The 17,762-nt window shown below is 41.2% G+C and overlaps 1 protein-coding gene across 1 annotated transcript in view; it reads right to left on the bottom strand.

The window, feature by feature from the left end:
- Positions 1–6,110: 6,110 nt before the first annotated feature.
- Positions 6,111–17,762, bottom strand: part of SLC35F2 (solute carrier family 35 member F2) — a 49,374-nt gene continuing 37,722 nt past the window's right edge. Inside the window, exons 4-8 of the mRNA XM_082660798.1 lie at positions 12,998–13,157; positions 11,977–12,133; positions 11,378–11,430; positions 10,183–10,337; positions 6,111–6,553 (exon numbers count right to left, since the gene is read on the bottom strand). Coding sequence (XP_082516924.1) covers positions 6,368–6,553; positions 10,183–10,337; positions 11,378–11,430; positions 11,977–12,133; positions 12,998–13,157 — 711 coding nt within the window. The 3' untranslated portion in view covers positions 6,111–6,367. The remainder of the gene's footprint in view (positions 6,554–10,182; positions 10,338–11,377; positions 11,431–11,976; positions 12,134–12,997; positions 13,158–17,762) is intronic.

Raw genomic sequence — 17,762 nt, 5'->3', positions numbered from 1 at the left:
TCTTAGAATGTTCTTTAACCTTCTAAAAGGGACATTTCTCCACCTGCTATGTTAAAAGGTGAGGCAGATGATGAAGTGAAGGGGATAGAAACCATGATGTGCTTCAGTTCAATTTACTGAGCTTAATGGTAGGATAGTCAACTGGAGAAATGTACATGTTAGAAGGTTAAAGAACATTCTAAGGCCACAGGCCTATTTGAGGGCCAAATTGAGTTGTCTGTCTTTGATGCCCCCAGTTACTTTTCTTGAACTCATCCTAGTACCAGGGACCTAGGACTCACACCTTCCCCAGTTTCTTCTCCCTGCCCCCTGCCTCCCTGTTTGGGAGACCTATGTGAGTGTCCTCCCATAATCTAGCCAGCCTTCCTCTAAAGGATTAGCATGTGGTCACTGAACTCCAGGCAATTTGAGAGTTCCCTGCTCTCTGCAAATAGATCTCCCAGACAGTGTCCTTTGGCCTAGCCTAGATTCCTTCTGCACTGCTCTCCACAAGGAGATGTGGACTTGAACCATGTTTCTACATCATGACCAAAGAGTTCTCAGGACTGTGCTTACCTGCCAAATTTAGCTCTCAACTAAGCCAAATCCCCCTGCTCTGGCATGTCTCACACTTTAGTTATCAGATCAGATATTAAGACTTGACCATCCCCCTCCTATTGAATGCTCTAAATTGATGGGAGACCAAATTAATTTTGTATACCAACTGTATCCAAGTAGTCACTATATACAGGCATATCTTGGAGATATTACGGATTTGATTCCAGTCCTCTGCAATAGAGCAAATATCACAATAAAGCGAGTCACACAATTTTTTCTGGTTTCCCAGTGCATATAAAAGTTACTTGTAGTCAGTTAAGTGTGCAATAGTATCGTGTCTAAGAAAACAATGTATATAGCTTAATTTTAAAATACTTTATTGCTAAAAAGTGCTAAGCATCATCAGAGGCTTCAGCAAGTCATAATCTGTTTGCTGGTGGAGGGTCTTGCCTCAATGTTAATGGCTGCCAACTGATCAGGGTGGTGGTTGCTAAAGTTTGGGGCGGCCATGGCAATTTCTTAATATAAGGCAACAATGAAGTTTGCTGCATCACTTTACTCTTACTTTCATGAATGATTTCTCTGTAGCACGCAATGCTGTTTGATAGCATTTTACCCACAGTAGAACTTGTTTCAAAAAGACCCCTAATAAGAGAGTCAGCCTGTCCTTTGAAGCTTTGAAGCCAGGCAATGATTTCTCTTCTCTAGCTATTGAAAGTCCTAGATGGCATCTTCTTCCAGCAGAAGGCTCTTTCATCTACATTGAAAATCTGTTGTTTAGAGGAGCCACATTCATGAATTATCTTAGCTAATCTTTTGGATAACTTGCTGCAGCTTCTACATCAGCACTCACTGAGTCACCTTGCACTTTCATGTTATGGAGCTGGCTTCTTGTCTTAAACCTCGTGAACCAACCTCTGTCAACTGCAAGCTTTTCTGCTGCAGCTTCCTAACCTGTATCAGCCTTCACAGAATTGAAGAGAGTTAGGGCCTTGCTCTGGATTGGTCTTTGGTTTAGGGGAATGTTGTGACTGGTTTGATCTTCTATCCAGGCCATCAAAATCTTCGGCATATCAGCAATAAGGCTGTTACGCTTTTTTATCATTCATGTGTTCACTGGAGTAGCACATAATTTCCTTCAAGAACTTTTCCTCTGCAGTCACGACTTGGCTGTTTGGCTCAAGAAGCCTAGTTTTTTCAGCTTTCAACATGCCTTCCTCACTAAGCTTAATCATTTCTAGCTTTTGATTTAAAGTGAGAGACATGTGACTCTTCCTTTCACTTGAACACTTAGAGGCCACTGTAGGGTTATTAATAGACCAAATTTCAATATTATTGTGTCTCAGGTAATAGTGAGGCTGAGGGAGAGAGACAGAAGAATGGCTGGTTGGTGGAATAGTCAGAATACTCACAACATTTATCAATTAAATTCACTATCTTATATGGGCACAGTTCATGGCGCCTGAAACAATTACAACAGTAATACCAAAGATCACTGATCACAGATCACCATGACAAATATATAATAACAAAAAATTTGAAATATTGTGAGAATTACCAAAATGTGACACAGAAACATGAAGTAAGCAATTGCTGTTGGAAAAAATGGTGCTAATATACTTGCTCAATACAGGGTTGCCACAAACCTTCAATTTGTAAAAAACCGTGATATCAGCAAAACACAATAAAGCAAAGTACAATAAAATGGGGTATGCCTGTACACTTAATCCAACAGCTGGACCAGGAAACTGAAGTTCTATAGAAATGCCTCTGGATGTGTGTCAGGGGTGAGGGCAGATTCCCTGAAACTGCTGCAACCAATCTTATCAACAACTGCAATTTCTGGAAAAATAAGATGTCGGGGGGAGTGGTCTACATAGGAGTTGGTGATGGTGGTGATGGTGGTGTGTGTGTCTGTGTGTGTCCCATCATGTAAAGGTACCTGCACCGGACTTTTTATGAAGACCAAGGTGGATAAGGTCCCACATGGGACCACAAGACCAAAGTCAGAATATGAATCTGAAAGAATGTGAAACACTCAGGGAAAAGTGGAAAAGCACTGTCACCAAGCAGAAAGAAGGCAACATCTGAGGTCAAGGAAAGTGGGACTCCAAGCTCCGGCTACTAGCACTGCAAGTCCTCTACATCTCACCTGGTATATAGAGTCTGGCCTCCCCACTGGGCAGGCTGTGAAGAATAGCTCATTGAGTGATGATTATATGGCACCATCTGAATGCTTGTTATGGTAAGTTGGAGCCAATAATTGTTCAAATGGCCCATGTTTTTTATTCATATCATTTCTCTCCCCTTTCCAATTTTCTTCTCCAGAAGTGTCTGCACTTTAAGATTGCTAAAGAGGGCAATATTTAAACCAGGAACAAAGTGTATGAAGAAAGCATTGGGGGAAGAAACTTTGGGACATTAAATCCTACAGGTAAAATTTTGCTATCCTAAAGAGGCTTTACTCCTCTCGATATTCCACATATACATAGACAGACTTCTCAAAACACTCTTTATAAAAATACTATTGAAGAACTGCATGTTCAGCATTACCTAATTTCCTCATAAATCTCTTGCCTTTTAATAAGCTAAGTGGCTATTTGCTGAATTTCCCTGATTTATTGGTATCTTTTGAGGGCTGAGGATATATCCAGATACTAAGTGATTAAATGTGGATGAAAATGGTACATTACCATAATAACGACAGAAAAGAGAATCGTGACTAGGCATACAGAACACCTCACAGAGATGCATGTCTACAGCTTCTTAAAAGGGCAGGCTCCAGAGCCGCAGAGAAAACTGCACCATCAAGCTAGTTTTTATGGAAAATCTTCCCAGTTCCACTCACTGGAGGTACATTCCACAGGGACTACGGCCCCCTCAGAACTCAGTTTCATGAAGCAGTGGGAACTTCAGGCTGCCAACTAAACTGAAGGGAATCCTGGTTCCTGTATTCACTCTAGCCACCAAACTATGTGACCTGCAAAGGATATTTCAACTTTTCTGACACCTGCATTCTTCAACTGTTAATCAAAGGCAATCGCTGCTGAGGACAGTCATCATAATACCCTCTTTTAAAACAAAACACTTTGATTTAACAGAACGTTATGGAGGCACTACAAAATGAAAGATTATGTCACAGGTCTTTTTTATAATTGTTAAAGCGCCACCTGCTGGAAATACTGATCTTACATACCAATTCTCTGTGAGACATTGGTATCAGAAAGGTGAGAAATGTTAACTACTCATCCACAAAAGAGAACCTAGATTCAAAACGCAAATAACGAAAATGGCGCCAGCAAAGCTCTCTCTTCTTACAGTGTTACCACAGTCCAATTGCACAAGTTATTACCCCTATACAACACTAGGGAATGACCTAGCAACTCTATTATATTATTCAGCAGGATATTTTTTTTAATGGCACGAATATCTACAAAAAATATAGAAAAATCGATATTGCTCTAATAGGCTGAGAAAGAATTTATAGGAGGTTTTCAACTTAAGAACGTGTTGTGTTTCAAAAGCTTGTGTGTCGGGCTTCCCTGGTGGTCACTTGTTAAGGATCCATCTGCCAATGCAGGGGGCACGGGTTCAAGCCCTGGTCTGGGAACCCACATTCCACGGAGCAACTAAGCCTGTGCGCCACAACTACTGAGCCTGCGCTCTAGAGCCCGCGAGCCACAACTACTGAGCCCGTGCATCACAACTACTGAAGCCCACGCACCTAGAGCCCACGCTCCTCAACAAGAGAAGCCACCGCAGTGAGAAGCCTGCGCACCGCAAAGAAGAGTGGCCCCCGCTCGCTGCAACTAGAGGAAAGCCCGCGCGCAGCAACAAAGACCCAATGCAGCCATAAATAAATAAATAAATAAGAAGCTCGTGTGTAAGCCAGATTTTTGAAGACACATCTTCCATGAAAGTGGTATTATGCAGGCTGGTTAAACTGACAGTCTTCACAACTTCCTTAAACCTTGCACAGCCTTGCAGTACTATTACTCAGTTGCTGAATGTCATTCATAGAATTGCTTCTTTGGAACACTATTCTGAGTTTTAATTTGGGATGCCCAGATTGGAACTCCTCTGCCCCTTTCCAAAGGGAGCAAGCAAGGGGAAACACCAGGATTAAGGGTGATGGGTAGAAAGAGAGTAGGGTAGGATAACTTACTCCCTACAGACATGTATCTGCATAAAAGGCCTTACTTTAGATCAATCTCCCCTTAAATGTTCCGAACTGAGACCAAAGACAAAGTTCATTTAATAATCACTGAAGAAGTAAGATGACCAAAGGACTAGAAAGATGATAAAAGGCTGTTGACCTGGAAGAGCTCAACCCGTGGTGAGGAGAGGCAGGTAAACAGCAACACCTCAATTCAGTAAGTGCTACGAGGAAGATGTGAACAAGCAAGGGCCCTGGGAACCTAGAGGAGGTGGGGGACCCAGCCCAGATGGCCTAAAAAAGGCTTCATAGTAGAGATGACATTTGAGCTTAGCCTCGACAGACATGTGGGATATTGTCACCTGAGATTCTCTACTTCACCACTATCCCTATATATACCGGTTTATTATTAAGCAAGATATTTTAAGAAATAATCAGTGTATTAATCAAACTGGAAGTCTTCCCCAAAAGGCCAAACATTTTAACATAATCTTTTTCCACTCACTGACAGTTGTTAATGGTAAGGAGTGAAAACCAAATATCAGTTTTAATTGGCTGCAGGAAATGAAAGGTTATTTCACTCAAAAAGGTTTTTTTAAAAACCCATTAAACATTTTTAAATGTTTATTCCAGAAAATGATCTGGGAGCTTACTCTGATTTCCCCTCCATTCTGGCAGAGCCCCAAATAGATAGGTTTGCTTCGCCTTAAGAAGACATGATTCTGAAAAGTTGGATATGAGGAAAGCTTGAATATATTAAGTCATTTAAAATCCACAAGGGGAATTAGGTAATCAAAAAAACCACACAGTAAATATATTTCCATGAAATCAAAATCTTTTAATAATATGAACACTTACCCTCAATTTCTTTATTATATTTTTACCTAAAAAAGTTTACATACAGAGTTTTTGTAAAGTGGCATACTAGTAGTTGATATCATAATGATGCTACATATTAACACTCTGTATTGAAGAAGTATCATAAAAATCTCATGGCACATTATTTGCTAAGAAGTAGCATAATAACAATTGGGAGAAGGTTCCTAGGTTTACTGTACTCTACGGCTTCTATGGTACTCACAGTTGTATCTCAGGATTTCTCAAGTACTGCCCACCCATGTTCCCAACATGTGCAATCAGTCACCAGACCTCATCTAGTGGCCTAAAGGCCACGAGGCTTGTACAAGGACAATAACTGCCTCAGCAGGACAAAACTCAGGTGCCTCCAAATGAGGAAACCTACTCCAAAACCAACCTGGGCTGCCCCTCCTCCTGACTACCTAGCCCAGCCTGGACAGCCTGCTTTCAGGCTGTGTCCTGAGGCTGGCTCACACCCAGGTATCTATCCAATCCTGCTTTCCTACTTGTACCTCTAAGACCCCAGTGTGGGCCCCACTCCTTGTCTCCCTGACACTAATAGGTATTGGCCCTCAAACACACAGAAACCCAATTCTGGCCTTGGCTTCTGCCCTATTTTGGAATTTCTACTTTTGATACATTATTTTGTATTCCTTTGTAAAATCTAACCACTGGATCCAACCCAACGCTACAGAGTATTCACTCTGAGTCTGATAATTTTCCAAGTATCCCAAGGCAGTAGGCTCTGCTTTATCCAGGTGACAGCTTCCAGCTTCCCAGGAAACCCCAGGTGTACGTGTGTGCCTTCTTCTCCAGCTACAAGACTGCAGAGTGGGCCTCCTGGAGGTTCTCCTCAAGCTTCAGTCCCAGGTTGTCGATTCCAATGCTGGTAACTGGTGGCATGCTGCTTTCAAACGGCTCTGCAGTGCGTGTTGGAGTGGAGCAGTACAGAATGAACCCCACCATGATGACGGTGAAAGACAGGATGTAGAGTCCTGAAAACTAGGAGGAAATAATAGGCTATGTGGACAGTGCTCCCTCACATACACATCTTTACTGCTGCCTTTTGTCAACAGAGCTTTGAGGGTTACCTTCTCATAATTTTTTTTTCTGAAAGTTGCCCAAGGAGATGCTAATGACCAAAACCGTTCTGTGTGTGTGTACTGGTGAATGTGTGAGCTCTGCCCATATCACCCACCACGTCAGCCAACTGGATTCTTGGATCTTTAGGAAATGGACTTTTGCCTTTCTCTGTGATAACCCAGCTGCATCCCACCTCACAACTAGTCCCACTTACTTAGTGGAGAGACTAAAAATTTAGCATGGTACCATGAGAGACCCAGATTCAGACCCTAGGCACAGCTTACAACACTGGTGTGAAACAATAAGAAAACAGAATGGTTTGGAGAAGGAGAAGAGAAAGAAGATGAGAGAGAAGAAAAAGTAAGACACACTCCCAGGCTTCCCTGGTGGTGCAGTGGTTGGGAATCCGCCTGCCAAGGCATGGGACATGGGTTCGAGCCCTGGTCCAGGAGGATCCCACATGCCACAGAGCAACTACACCCGTGTGCCACAACTACTGAGCCTGCACTGTAGAGCCCGTGAGCCACAACTACTGAGCTCGCATACTACAACTACTGAAGCCCACGCTCCTAGAGTCTGTGCTTCGCAACAAGAGAAGCCACTGCAATGAGAAGCCCACACACCGCAATGAAGAGTAGCCCCCACTGGCCGCAACTAGAGAACAGCTTGCACGCAGCAACGAAGATCCAATGCAGCCAAAAATAAATGAATAAAATAAATTAATTTTTTTAAAAAAAGACATACTCCCAAAGGTAGAAGGAAAAAATGAAATGGGTTTTGAAATGAGTATTATGTAGATTATAGTCATCTCCAGGTGTGGGCTTCTACGGGTCACCATTGGCTTCAACATGTTAATGTTTCATAGATGCTCAATTAGTTCTTAACCTTAAACCGTTAGAACTTTTTAAGGAATGGAATACCTACAGCCCTCCCCAAAGCTGGAAGGCCTCCACTGGATTCAGTGATGATGCAAAGCCAGTGATAATGTCAACCGGAGCAGCAGCCAAACTAATTTCCTCCACAGGTTTCATTCTTGGATCCAATCTCAGCACAGCACCCAGCACATAGCTGGTATTGAATAAATGTTTTTTTGGGGGAAAAATGATTCAGAAAAGATTAAAGGGAGTTAAAGCTATTTAGAGTACCCTAAACTTTTAAAGTCAGTATCATGAAGGTCAATCATGCTCTCCAACAGAATGTTCACTGTTACCTGTGGGAAAACCTAAGTAACTTATTCAAAACATGTCCTGTTTGGTTTGGTGGTTTTAAATGTTTATAAGAAAAAAGTATCTTGTTCCTCTTAAGAAGGCACATGATTAAATGGAGGCACCTTTATTAGAAGAGAGAGACTCTGAGGGAGTGAGATAATAAGTCTCCTGAATCAGAGGCTGTTTTTAAAATTTTACCCTTTGTGTCTGGATCTATACAGGAAATTTCTTGTGGCTAAACTGTTCAGTGAGTATTTACTCAAGATCAATCCAGAGGAGGCAGAGTCTGACACCAATGAATACAGAAATTGTTTAATGTCTTTTTCAACTGTGTTTTAAAATATCAGAGCCGAAGTTATTTTAGATACTATAATTTTTTTTAATTAGTGATATATTGAACTTATGATGCTGTCTTTAAAAATTTCTTCTAAGATCCTAGATATCGTCTTTATGCTCTGAATGATTTCCCACCTCTGTAATTTACTCTGAAGATAAGAGCAGACCTCCTCTTTGCTCTACAAGTCTTGAAACAGCCTTTGACCAAAAAGAATAAAATCTGATATGAGTTATGAGTGAGCTGCTAGACATGCAGGGACAAAGAAACATAAAGCAAAAGAACTGCAAGGAACTTATAGTTTGCATGTTCCACTTTTGAGAATAATAGTGTAAGTCATGTGGCCAAAAAAATGACAACACAAGAAGGCTTTTTCTCATTAAAGTTAATACAGTTAAAAAGCAAATATGTACATTAAGGGAGCTTATAATAGGTAGCGACAAGTGTACTTTCACTTTGAAGCTTTTATTTCTTTAACCTTACTTCCTCCTTGGACATTATTTTACTAATGAGGGAAAAGTAAAAGTTAAACTACTAAAGCTACCTCAATATGTTTAGTTAAAAAAAAAAAAAAAGCACAGGTAAGCGGGGCCACATGTTATACTGCAGAGCTCTCAAGCTTTCTCTGGGTATGGGTAGCCATCAACTGGCCTTGAACTGCAGAATAAAAACACCATGGTCCCCTAGTGGTGGCCATGTGAAATGCAAGAACAGCACCACAGAACAGCTAACTCACTTTTTTTTTTTTTAACTCACTTTTAAGGCCCACTTTGTACCCCTTAATGATTGCTATCATAGAAAAAAAAAATCTAGGGCTGTCAGGATCACTTCCCTGATTCACTTTGACATTTGTTACTTTTTAATGATGCCACCAAAAAGCTATAAATACTTCCTCAGTCTTAGTTCAGGAATACCTTAACCAGCAAGTTTGTGAAGATAACAGCTGGTTCCTGTGACATGTAAAAGCAAAAATGGTTTATGCTTCTTAAGCAGAAATTTCTGAGAACACACTGAACTAGGCATTGTGAGTTCCTGGCCAATTCCTGGGAACAGTGTAAATCAGTGCCAAGCAATTTCCACCCAGATACAAAATTTTACACGGATAAAGAAATATAGTCGCTATCCCCAGCTAAAATCAAAATTATCAAGCAACAGCCGACATTCTAACTATTTGTTCAAATGACTGTAATAGCAGCCAAGTCAACAAGCTTTATACTATGGAAAGATGGATTTCTTTCTTTTTTAAAAAAATAAATTTATTGGGCTTCCCTGGTGGCACAGTGGTTGGGAGTCCGCCTGCCGATGCAGGGGACATGGGTTCGTGCCCCAGTCTGGGAGGATCCCACATGCCGCGGAGCGGCTGGGCCCGTGGGCCATGGCCGCTGGGCCTGCGCGTCCGGAGCCTGTGCTCCGCAGCGGGAGAGGCCACAGCGGTGAGAGGCCCGCGTACGTACCGCAAAAAGAAAAATAAATAAATAAATAAATAAACAAATAAATTTATTTATTTATTTTTGGCTGTTTTGGGTTTTCGTTGCTGCACGCGGGCTTTCTCTAGGTGCAGCAAGCGGGGGTTACTCTTCATTGTGGCGCGCAGGCTTCTCATTGCAGTGGCTTCTCTTGTTGCGGAGCACGGGCTCTAGGTGCACGGGCTTCAGTAGTTGTGGCTCATGGGCTCAGTAGTTGTGGCACATGGGCTTAGTTGCTCCGCGGCATATGAGATCTTCCTGGACCAGGGCTCAAACCCGTGTCCCCCGCATTGGCAGGCGGATTCTTAACCACTGTGCCACCAGGGAAGTCCCGGAAAGATGGATTTCTAAGGCAGTAGTTCTCAAAGCAAGACTCTTATAATAACACTAACATGCTATTTGCCTGGAGTGAGAGTGTCCGAAGAAATTCTTGCCAAGAAGGTGAGAAGGTTTCATTTTGGGATCTAAAATCTTAAAGAAACCCATTACTTCTTTTAAACCAAAAAAGTGTTCTGATTTGAACAAGATCTATTTGCTCACCTTATAGCCAAACAGAAAGAGTCCAAAGAAAAGACTGTAGAGGTCAGCTGTCAGGATGCCCAGGTTGACAGAAGTGGCACTAGTGACTTTAATCACCAGTGGCATGAAGCTGTACAGGCAAAACATACATAGGGCAAATGCTACAAACAGCAGGGCTGTGAAAAAAATGGAATATCTAATGTTATAGGAAGAAACCAAAAGTTAAAGGTGCTGTGCTTTTAAAGCTTGACTGATATATAAAATTCCCTGATCCTTTAACATACTATCCACAAAGCCCCTTGTTAACAGCAAGTATTGCAAATGAGACATACAAAGCTCTCAGAAAAAATAACAACAAGATATGATGAAGAACTTAAAAAATTCAACAGAGTGTTAAATGATCGAGGCCATAGAATCTTGCTTATGGTGTAAGTCAACAGCTCTTATCACCCCATGTTATCCACCTGCCCAGGGCAGAGAGATGCCAATGATAAAAGGCATCATGGTTGGACATGATTTGTGTGGTTGAATCAAAATAAAGTATTTTTAGGGTATCAAAGATAGTCGTTAGGCCCATTATCTTTTGTTCATCTCATAAGAGCTAGTCATGTGGGTCAGCAACTACTTATAGCAGTTATCTCTGCTTCACAACCACTTCTCCAACCTCACTCAACACACACACACACACACACACAGGCAATCTAAGTTATTTACTTGAATGAAATCATCCAAGCATGGTAAATGAATTTCAATGACACTTCATGTAGTACTTAATTTCTTTCCACGCATCATTAAATAAGGTTCAAATCTTTCCTATCAGATGAGAGTAGCAATGGAACGTGGTGGTGATTACACACCATCAGATTATTCAGGTTAATACTTCACAAATTACATCAAGCAGACAACCTTTACAAGAAGTCTGAGGACTCGAGATACAGATCTAGTTGAAAGTTAGTGTGACCAAAGGTCAGTCTTGTTCAGAATTCCTAGTAAAGAAAGGCTATTCCTGAAGGTAAAGATTAAGGATTAACTTTTATGGGGGGGTTTGTTTACAAGTTCTCAGAGAAAACTCAATATAAACCACTATAGTTCTCTGTGTACTAAATTACTCTGTGATTTTATATAAAAATGTTTAATAGTATTACTAAAATGAAGTATTTATTTCTTGATGTGTGTCAGGGGAAAGACTAACAAGGATTATTATGTATGTACATACCAATTTTCCAGTCCCAGTGAATGCTGGCAATATCCTTATATTCCACAATCAATCTGTGATTAAAACAAGAGGTCACAGAGAGATCTTTATACTAATTTTTACTATTTTATAAGCAATTAAATTGCTTCAAGCTTTAAGTACTTCACCAAGGTGATTAATTATGTTGACTTTTGAATTTTTCTTAGAGTATAAAAATAACTATCTTTAATTAAAATGACAAAGAATAAAACCCAGAGGAGTCCATAAACACATGTTTGACTCCCTTAGAAGCACTCTACAGTAGTCAACTACAGGAGGAAAACATTACACTATGTGTTCCCTTTGAACAGGAAGTTAATATTTTCTAGGAATAATTGAAAAAGAGTCTTCACTGGTAATATAAAGTCTACCACATTATAAGCAGGAATCAAGCATCACACATGTATAAGAAAATGAGGCATAATTCTTGATGTTTCAAAAATCTTCTAATAGATATTTAGCAAGTTACTGATTTCAAATTTGAATTTGGGCCAAATAAACAATGAATATTAGTAGCTGGAAAGTAATCATCTATGACATATTTGCTTATATTGTTTTTAAGGATAAGTTTAGAATCTTACAGCTGTATGCCACTGATAATTGTTCCAAACAAGCCCACCATTCCTAAAAACTCCTGTCTGCTCAGCTTCTTCACGATGTATTCTTCACACACATTAGAAACAGCATAGAGGGAAGCCCCAAGAAGGACCAAGATGTCACCAATCAGTACATCACTACCTATAAGGAGATAAGCCACAAAAAGGAATACATTTGTCACTAGGGAAAACTCCAGCTTGCTTCCAGGAAATTATCTGGCTCATATTTATTTAAGTAAGATTTTACAGAAGAAGAAACCCTGATTTTTAGAAGTTTAAAGACTCTTGCTCGTCTCACTTTCTGGCACAATTCTGCTTTCATTTTTCTTATTTTGGATCCTCAGGAGACTAACAGATTGGAAGATGGTTGTGTATACCATAATGTAAGGCCTCAGAAAATGATTCTATGACATGAGAAATTAATGGAAATTATTGATGGGAATTCATTGAAAACTATAGGGAAGGAAGCTAGGTAAGCAAGGTAATTTTCTCAATCAAAGGAGACACTGAAGTCACTTGTATATTGAGTGAAATCATAGACCTTATTTAGATTTTACAGTATCAACTATCTGAACCTTGACATAAAGAATATCAAAATGTTCTCATCCACAGAGTAACTGAAAAAAGAGGTCATTCAGTGAACACAAAGTCTCCTTTTTGATGAAAACAAAACCCAAGAATCTACAGTAGGATTTCCAGTAACTAATCCAAATGTATGGGCCAAAAAAAGATTATTGCAAATATATAAAGAAACTTCTCTCTCATGACACAAAACAAACCATTTAGTGTGACAAAACACAGCAAGGGCTCAGGGCAGGTAGAAACATAAAGACTGCTTTGTGGAAATGGTTATAGTACCAGAAGCAAGCAAATCTAAAAGTAAAATTTTAAAGATAGTTAATCAGGACACGTTCTCTGCCTTTTACTTTATCTTTGCACAATAAAAGTGAGGACATAAGCAAAACTTTTTCTGTGACTAAACCAGAAACAAGTAACACAGTCTCACCTGAATTGTCTTCCCTCCCTGCTACTATGTCTGCACCAACCATAGTTCCTACGCCCAACAGACAGACAGCCACAGCGATGAAGTGGATCACTCTGTATCTTGCATAAAGAATAAACCACGAGAGAGCCATCAACACAGGAATCCCAAAGCAATCCAAAAGCTGCATGGAAGGAGAAACAGATGGCTTAAAACATCTCTCATTAGCTACAAGATGATTAAGTAATAACAGGAGTCAGTGTTTATTGAGCATTTATTATTGCCAGCCCTGTACTAAATGCCTTACCTGGATTAACTCATTTAATCCTCACAACAATTCTATGAGATTATAACTGCAATCTCTGTTTTACACAGGAGGAAAACAAAGGCACAGAAAGGTTAAATGAGTTGCCCAAATTCACATAGTTAAAAGTGGTGGAGGACTTTCCTGGTGGCACAGTGGTTGAGAATCCGCCTGCCAATACAGGGGACACGGGTTTGAGCCCTGGTCCGGGAAGATCCCAATGCCGTGGAGCAACTAAGCCTGTCCACCACAACTACTGAGCCCGCGTGCCTAGAGCCCGTGCTCTGCAACAAGAGAAGCAACCGCAATGAGAAGCACATGCACCGCAACGAAGAGTAGCCCCCACTCACTGCAACTAGAGAAAGCCCGCGTGTAGCAACAAAGACCCAACACAGCCATAAATAAATAAAAGTGTTGGAGCCAGTTGATGAACCCAGGAATTCTGCCCAACAGCCTATGCAGTTTACCTCTACACTCCCACCTGTGTTTATCTTTAAGTCCAGTAGACATGTGCCCATTCAGTCAGTCAACAAATATTTAAGTATATGATATGTGGGAGACACTGTGAGAGGAGCTGAAATATAGAGGAGAACAAGAGAGACACAAAGAGGAGTATACAGAAGGCTAGACAGACACAGAAGAATCACACAACCAATATATAAATGCAATTGGGCTAAGAGCTACAAAAAAGTACAGGTTATTATGAGAGAGCAAACAGACACCATCTCCTTGACAAAGTGTCCAACCCCACCATATAAGACAGATGCTTGCTCACAGCAAATACTCTTGCTCATCTTCGTCATATACTCCTCCATCACCTGTTGGTCCTGCATCCAGAAAATACTTGCTACACCCTTGATATTGCCAGTCTGAAAGGCAGGGGGATTAAGAGTGCCAAAATTATAGTAAATCCAAAATCTTTGTAAGATAAAAGAAAAAGAGATTCCATTCACTGGATTCTTAAAGTCACAAATTTGGTAAAGTGCATTCAAGGATAAAATATATTCCTTTTACTAATAATGTTCCTGATGATGTTTTTTGATTGCTCATCCTGTTCTTTTTTTAAACGTGTCCCTGATTTGCTCTGTATCTGTTTAGTCTTGGAGAAGGCAGGCCCCTAAATCTCCAACAGCCCGTTTGATCCTGTCCACAGTTGTTTACTGATTGCCTTTCACTGCAATGTTAAGTATAGGAATGGGTACCTTGCCTTGTGTTATTTATTCCAGCTGCAGAGCTCCAATCTCTCTCTCTCTTTTTTTTTTTTTAGAACTCCAATCTCTTAAGTGCTTTATTGAGCCTGCCTGAACAACAAACCATTAAACGATGCAAATGATAATAGCTTGTCCTGGAAGACACCAACAGAATCCAGCCGTAATGAAGTAACAAAGTCTAAACTACATTCCTTAAACAAAAAAAGTGGAAAAAGTCACTCTAAAAACTATTACAGGAGACTCCCTATCCTCAAATTGTGTCTTAAAGTCAAACTTAAATCTGCTCTATTTTAAACAATTTTTGGTGGGCAATGAGTAGCCATATAAGGGAGGCACCTACATTTGGTAAGAGCTCCCAAGGCCTCAGGCCCCAGACCTACCATTGACCAGCTGTGTGATCTCTAGCTAGTCACCCTTTGAGTCAAAATCTGAAATCAAGAGGTCAGACTAAATGATCTCACAGGTACCTTCCCACTCTAAAATTCCATGACTTCTAATCTGATATCTATCACATTCAGTCATTTATCTACATTGTATCTTTTCAAAATGTGTTCTTGGTGACAGATGTCTTCTGTTTGATGCTTGTAGCTCTAAGAGCCTCCCTATTTAATTTAATCTTTAAAAATTATTGTACAGTCACAGTAAGCAAGGAACTAAGTAAGAACCTGGAATGAGGAGAAGGCATGGATATAAACATGAATTAGACTTTATTAGAGATACAGTGGAGTATAGAGGAGAAAGTGAAATTGAATTAGGCCTTAGAGAAGGGGCTTTAAAAAGGATTCATTCTAGAAAGAATAGAGCAACATAAGAGAGAGAAGCCGCCTGTGGGTACAGAATGTGTAGATGTGGCAGTGAAGTGAGAAGAGACATGAGTAGAAACCTAGGCCAGCAATGTCAATGGCCACATCAAGAACTACTACATTACTATTTGCAATTACAGAATCTTTGAAGGAATCCTTAAGAAGGAGTTTCAAAGACCATCCAATCTAAACTTCCACATTTTCAAGGGGAATTCCCTGGTGGTCCAGTTGTTAGGACTCCAAGCTTCCACTGCAGGGGACACAGGTTCGATCCCTGGTCAGGGAACTAAGATCCCACATGTCACGCATGGTGATCAATCAATCAGTAAATAACTTCCACCCTTTCAGATTAACCAGGCCAGAGATTTACTCAAGGAGAGAATCCGCTTGAAGAATTCCAATGAGAGGCACTTTCTACTGCTGCAAGCACCTCTAGTTGTTAGATGTGCTTTTTATAATAGGGCTTGCTAGGACCATAAATGCATAACTTTTGACAACCAAATGCTTAGGTTTTTCTAAGAGGCTAAGACGAAAGAAATTGTTTGAGATTAGTTTAAGGCATGACCTTTAGTCACAATAACCCAGCTGTGTTTTGTTTAGCTGTGTTTAGACCTTGTACCAATTCATAACTTCTAATTGTCATTAGTCAGAGATCAAAGTTTCTGCAAATTGTAATCAAGTAATTAAACGGTGTGTGAGATTATGAGGATAGATGTGACTAGAAAAATGCCATTTTCTATATACTTATACTCATTATTCATTGCTAAAAGTACACTTAATACTATTTGTGATGAACTGCATCTTCTAGGTAACTCCTGGTTTTAATTTTTGTGAAATTCTGGGTTTTTCACGTGCCTCCTATTATGTCTGTCTTAACAAATATTTCCTATCTTGGCTTTTTAACCCATGCCAGTCGAAACCCAAGAGATTTGCTGAGGAAAATGCTTAGCACAATATTAAACGGCATTCTGGAAATTTGAGAAGATGGCGGAAGAGTAAGACGCAGAGATCACCTTCCTCCCCACAGATACATCAGAAATACATCTACACGTGGAACTGCTCCTATAGCACACTGATTGAAGGCTGGCAGAAAACCTCAGACCTCCCAAAAGGCAAGAAACTCCCCACGTACCTGGGTAGGGCAAAAGAAAAAAGTAAAAACAGAGACAAAAGAATAGGGACGGGACCTGCACCAGAGGGAGGGAGCTGTGATGGAGGAAAGGTTTCCACGCACTAGAAGCCCCTTCGTGGGTGGAGACTGCGGGTGGCGGAGGGGGAAGCTTCAGAGCCACGGAGGAGAGTGCAGCAACAGGGCTGCAGAGGGCAAAGCGCAGAGACTACTGCACAGAGGATCGGTGCCAACCAACACTCACCAGCCTGAGAGGCTTGTCTGCTCACCCACCGGGGCGGGCGGGGGCTGCGAGCTGAGGCTTGGGCTTCGGTTGGATAGCAGGGAGAGGACTGGGGTTGTCGGCGTGAACACAGCCTGAAGGAGACTACTGCGCCACAGCTAGCCAGGAGGGAGTCCGGGAAAAAGTCTGGAGCTGCCGGAGAGGCAAGAGACTTTTTCTTCCCTCTTTGTTTCCTGGTGCGCAAGGAGAGGGGATTAAGAGGGCTGCTTAAAGGAGCTCCAGAGATGGGCGCGAGCCGCGTCTATCAGCGCGGACCCCAGAATCGGGCATAAGAAGCTAAGGCTGCTGCTGCCGCCACCAAGAAGCCTGTGTGCGAGCACAGGTCACTATCCACACCTCCCTTCCGGGTAGACTGTGTAGCCCGCCACTGCCAGGGTCCCGTGATCCAGGGACAACTTCCCCGGGAGAACACACGGCGCGCCTCAGATTGGTGCAACGTTATGCTGGCCTGTGCTGCCGCAGGCTTGCCCCGCATCTGTACCCCTCCCTCTGCCCGGCCTGAGTGAGCCAGAGCCCCCAAATCAGCGGCTCCTTTAACCCCGTCCTGTCTAAGTGAAAAAACAGATGCCCTGAGGCGACCTACATGCAGAGGAGGGGCCAAATCCAAAGCTGAACCCCGGGAGCTGTGAGAACAAAGAAGAGAAAGGGAAATCTCTCCCAGCAGCCTCAGAAGCAGCGGATTAAAGCTCCACAATCAACTTGATGAACCCTGCATCTGTGGAATACCTGAATAGACAACGAATCATCCCAAATTGAGGAGGTGGACTTTGGGAGCAAGATATATTATTTTTTCCCCTTTTCCTCTTTTGGTGAGTGTGTATGTGTATGCTTCTGTGCGAGATTTTGTCTGTATAGCTTTGCTTTCACCATTTGTCCTAGGGTTCTGTCCGTCCGTTTTTGTTTTTTTTCTTTTCTCTTTTTTTTTTTTTACTTAAAATTTTTTTTTCTTAATAATTTTTTATTTTAGTAACTTTATTTTATTTTATCTTACTTTCTTTTATCCTCTTTCTTTCTTTCTTTCTTTCTATTTTTTCTCCCTTTTATTCTGAGCTGTGTGGA

The sequence above is a fragment of the Grampus griseus genome (genome assembly GCF_964374135.1).
Source record: "Grampus griseus genome assembly, chromosome: 8".
In the NCBI taxonomy this organism is placed as follows: Eukaryota; Metazoa; Chordata; class Mammalia; order Artiodactyla; family Delphinidae; genus Grampus; species Grampus griseus.
The sequence above is the reverse complement of the archived record's forward strand: the minus strand, read 5'-3'. Positions and strand labels throughout refer to the sequence as shown.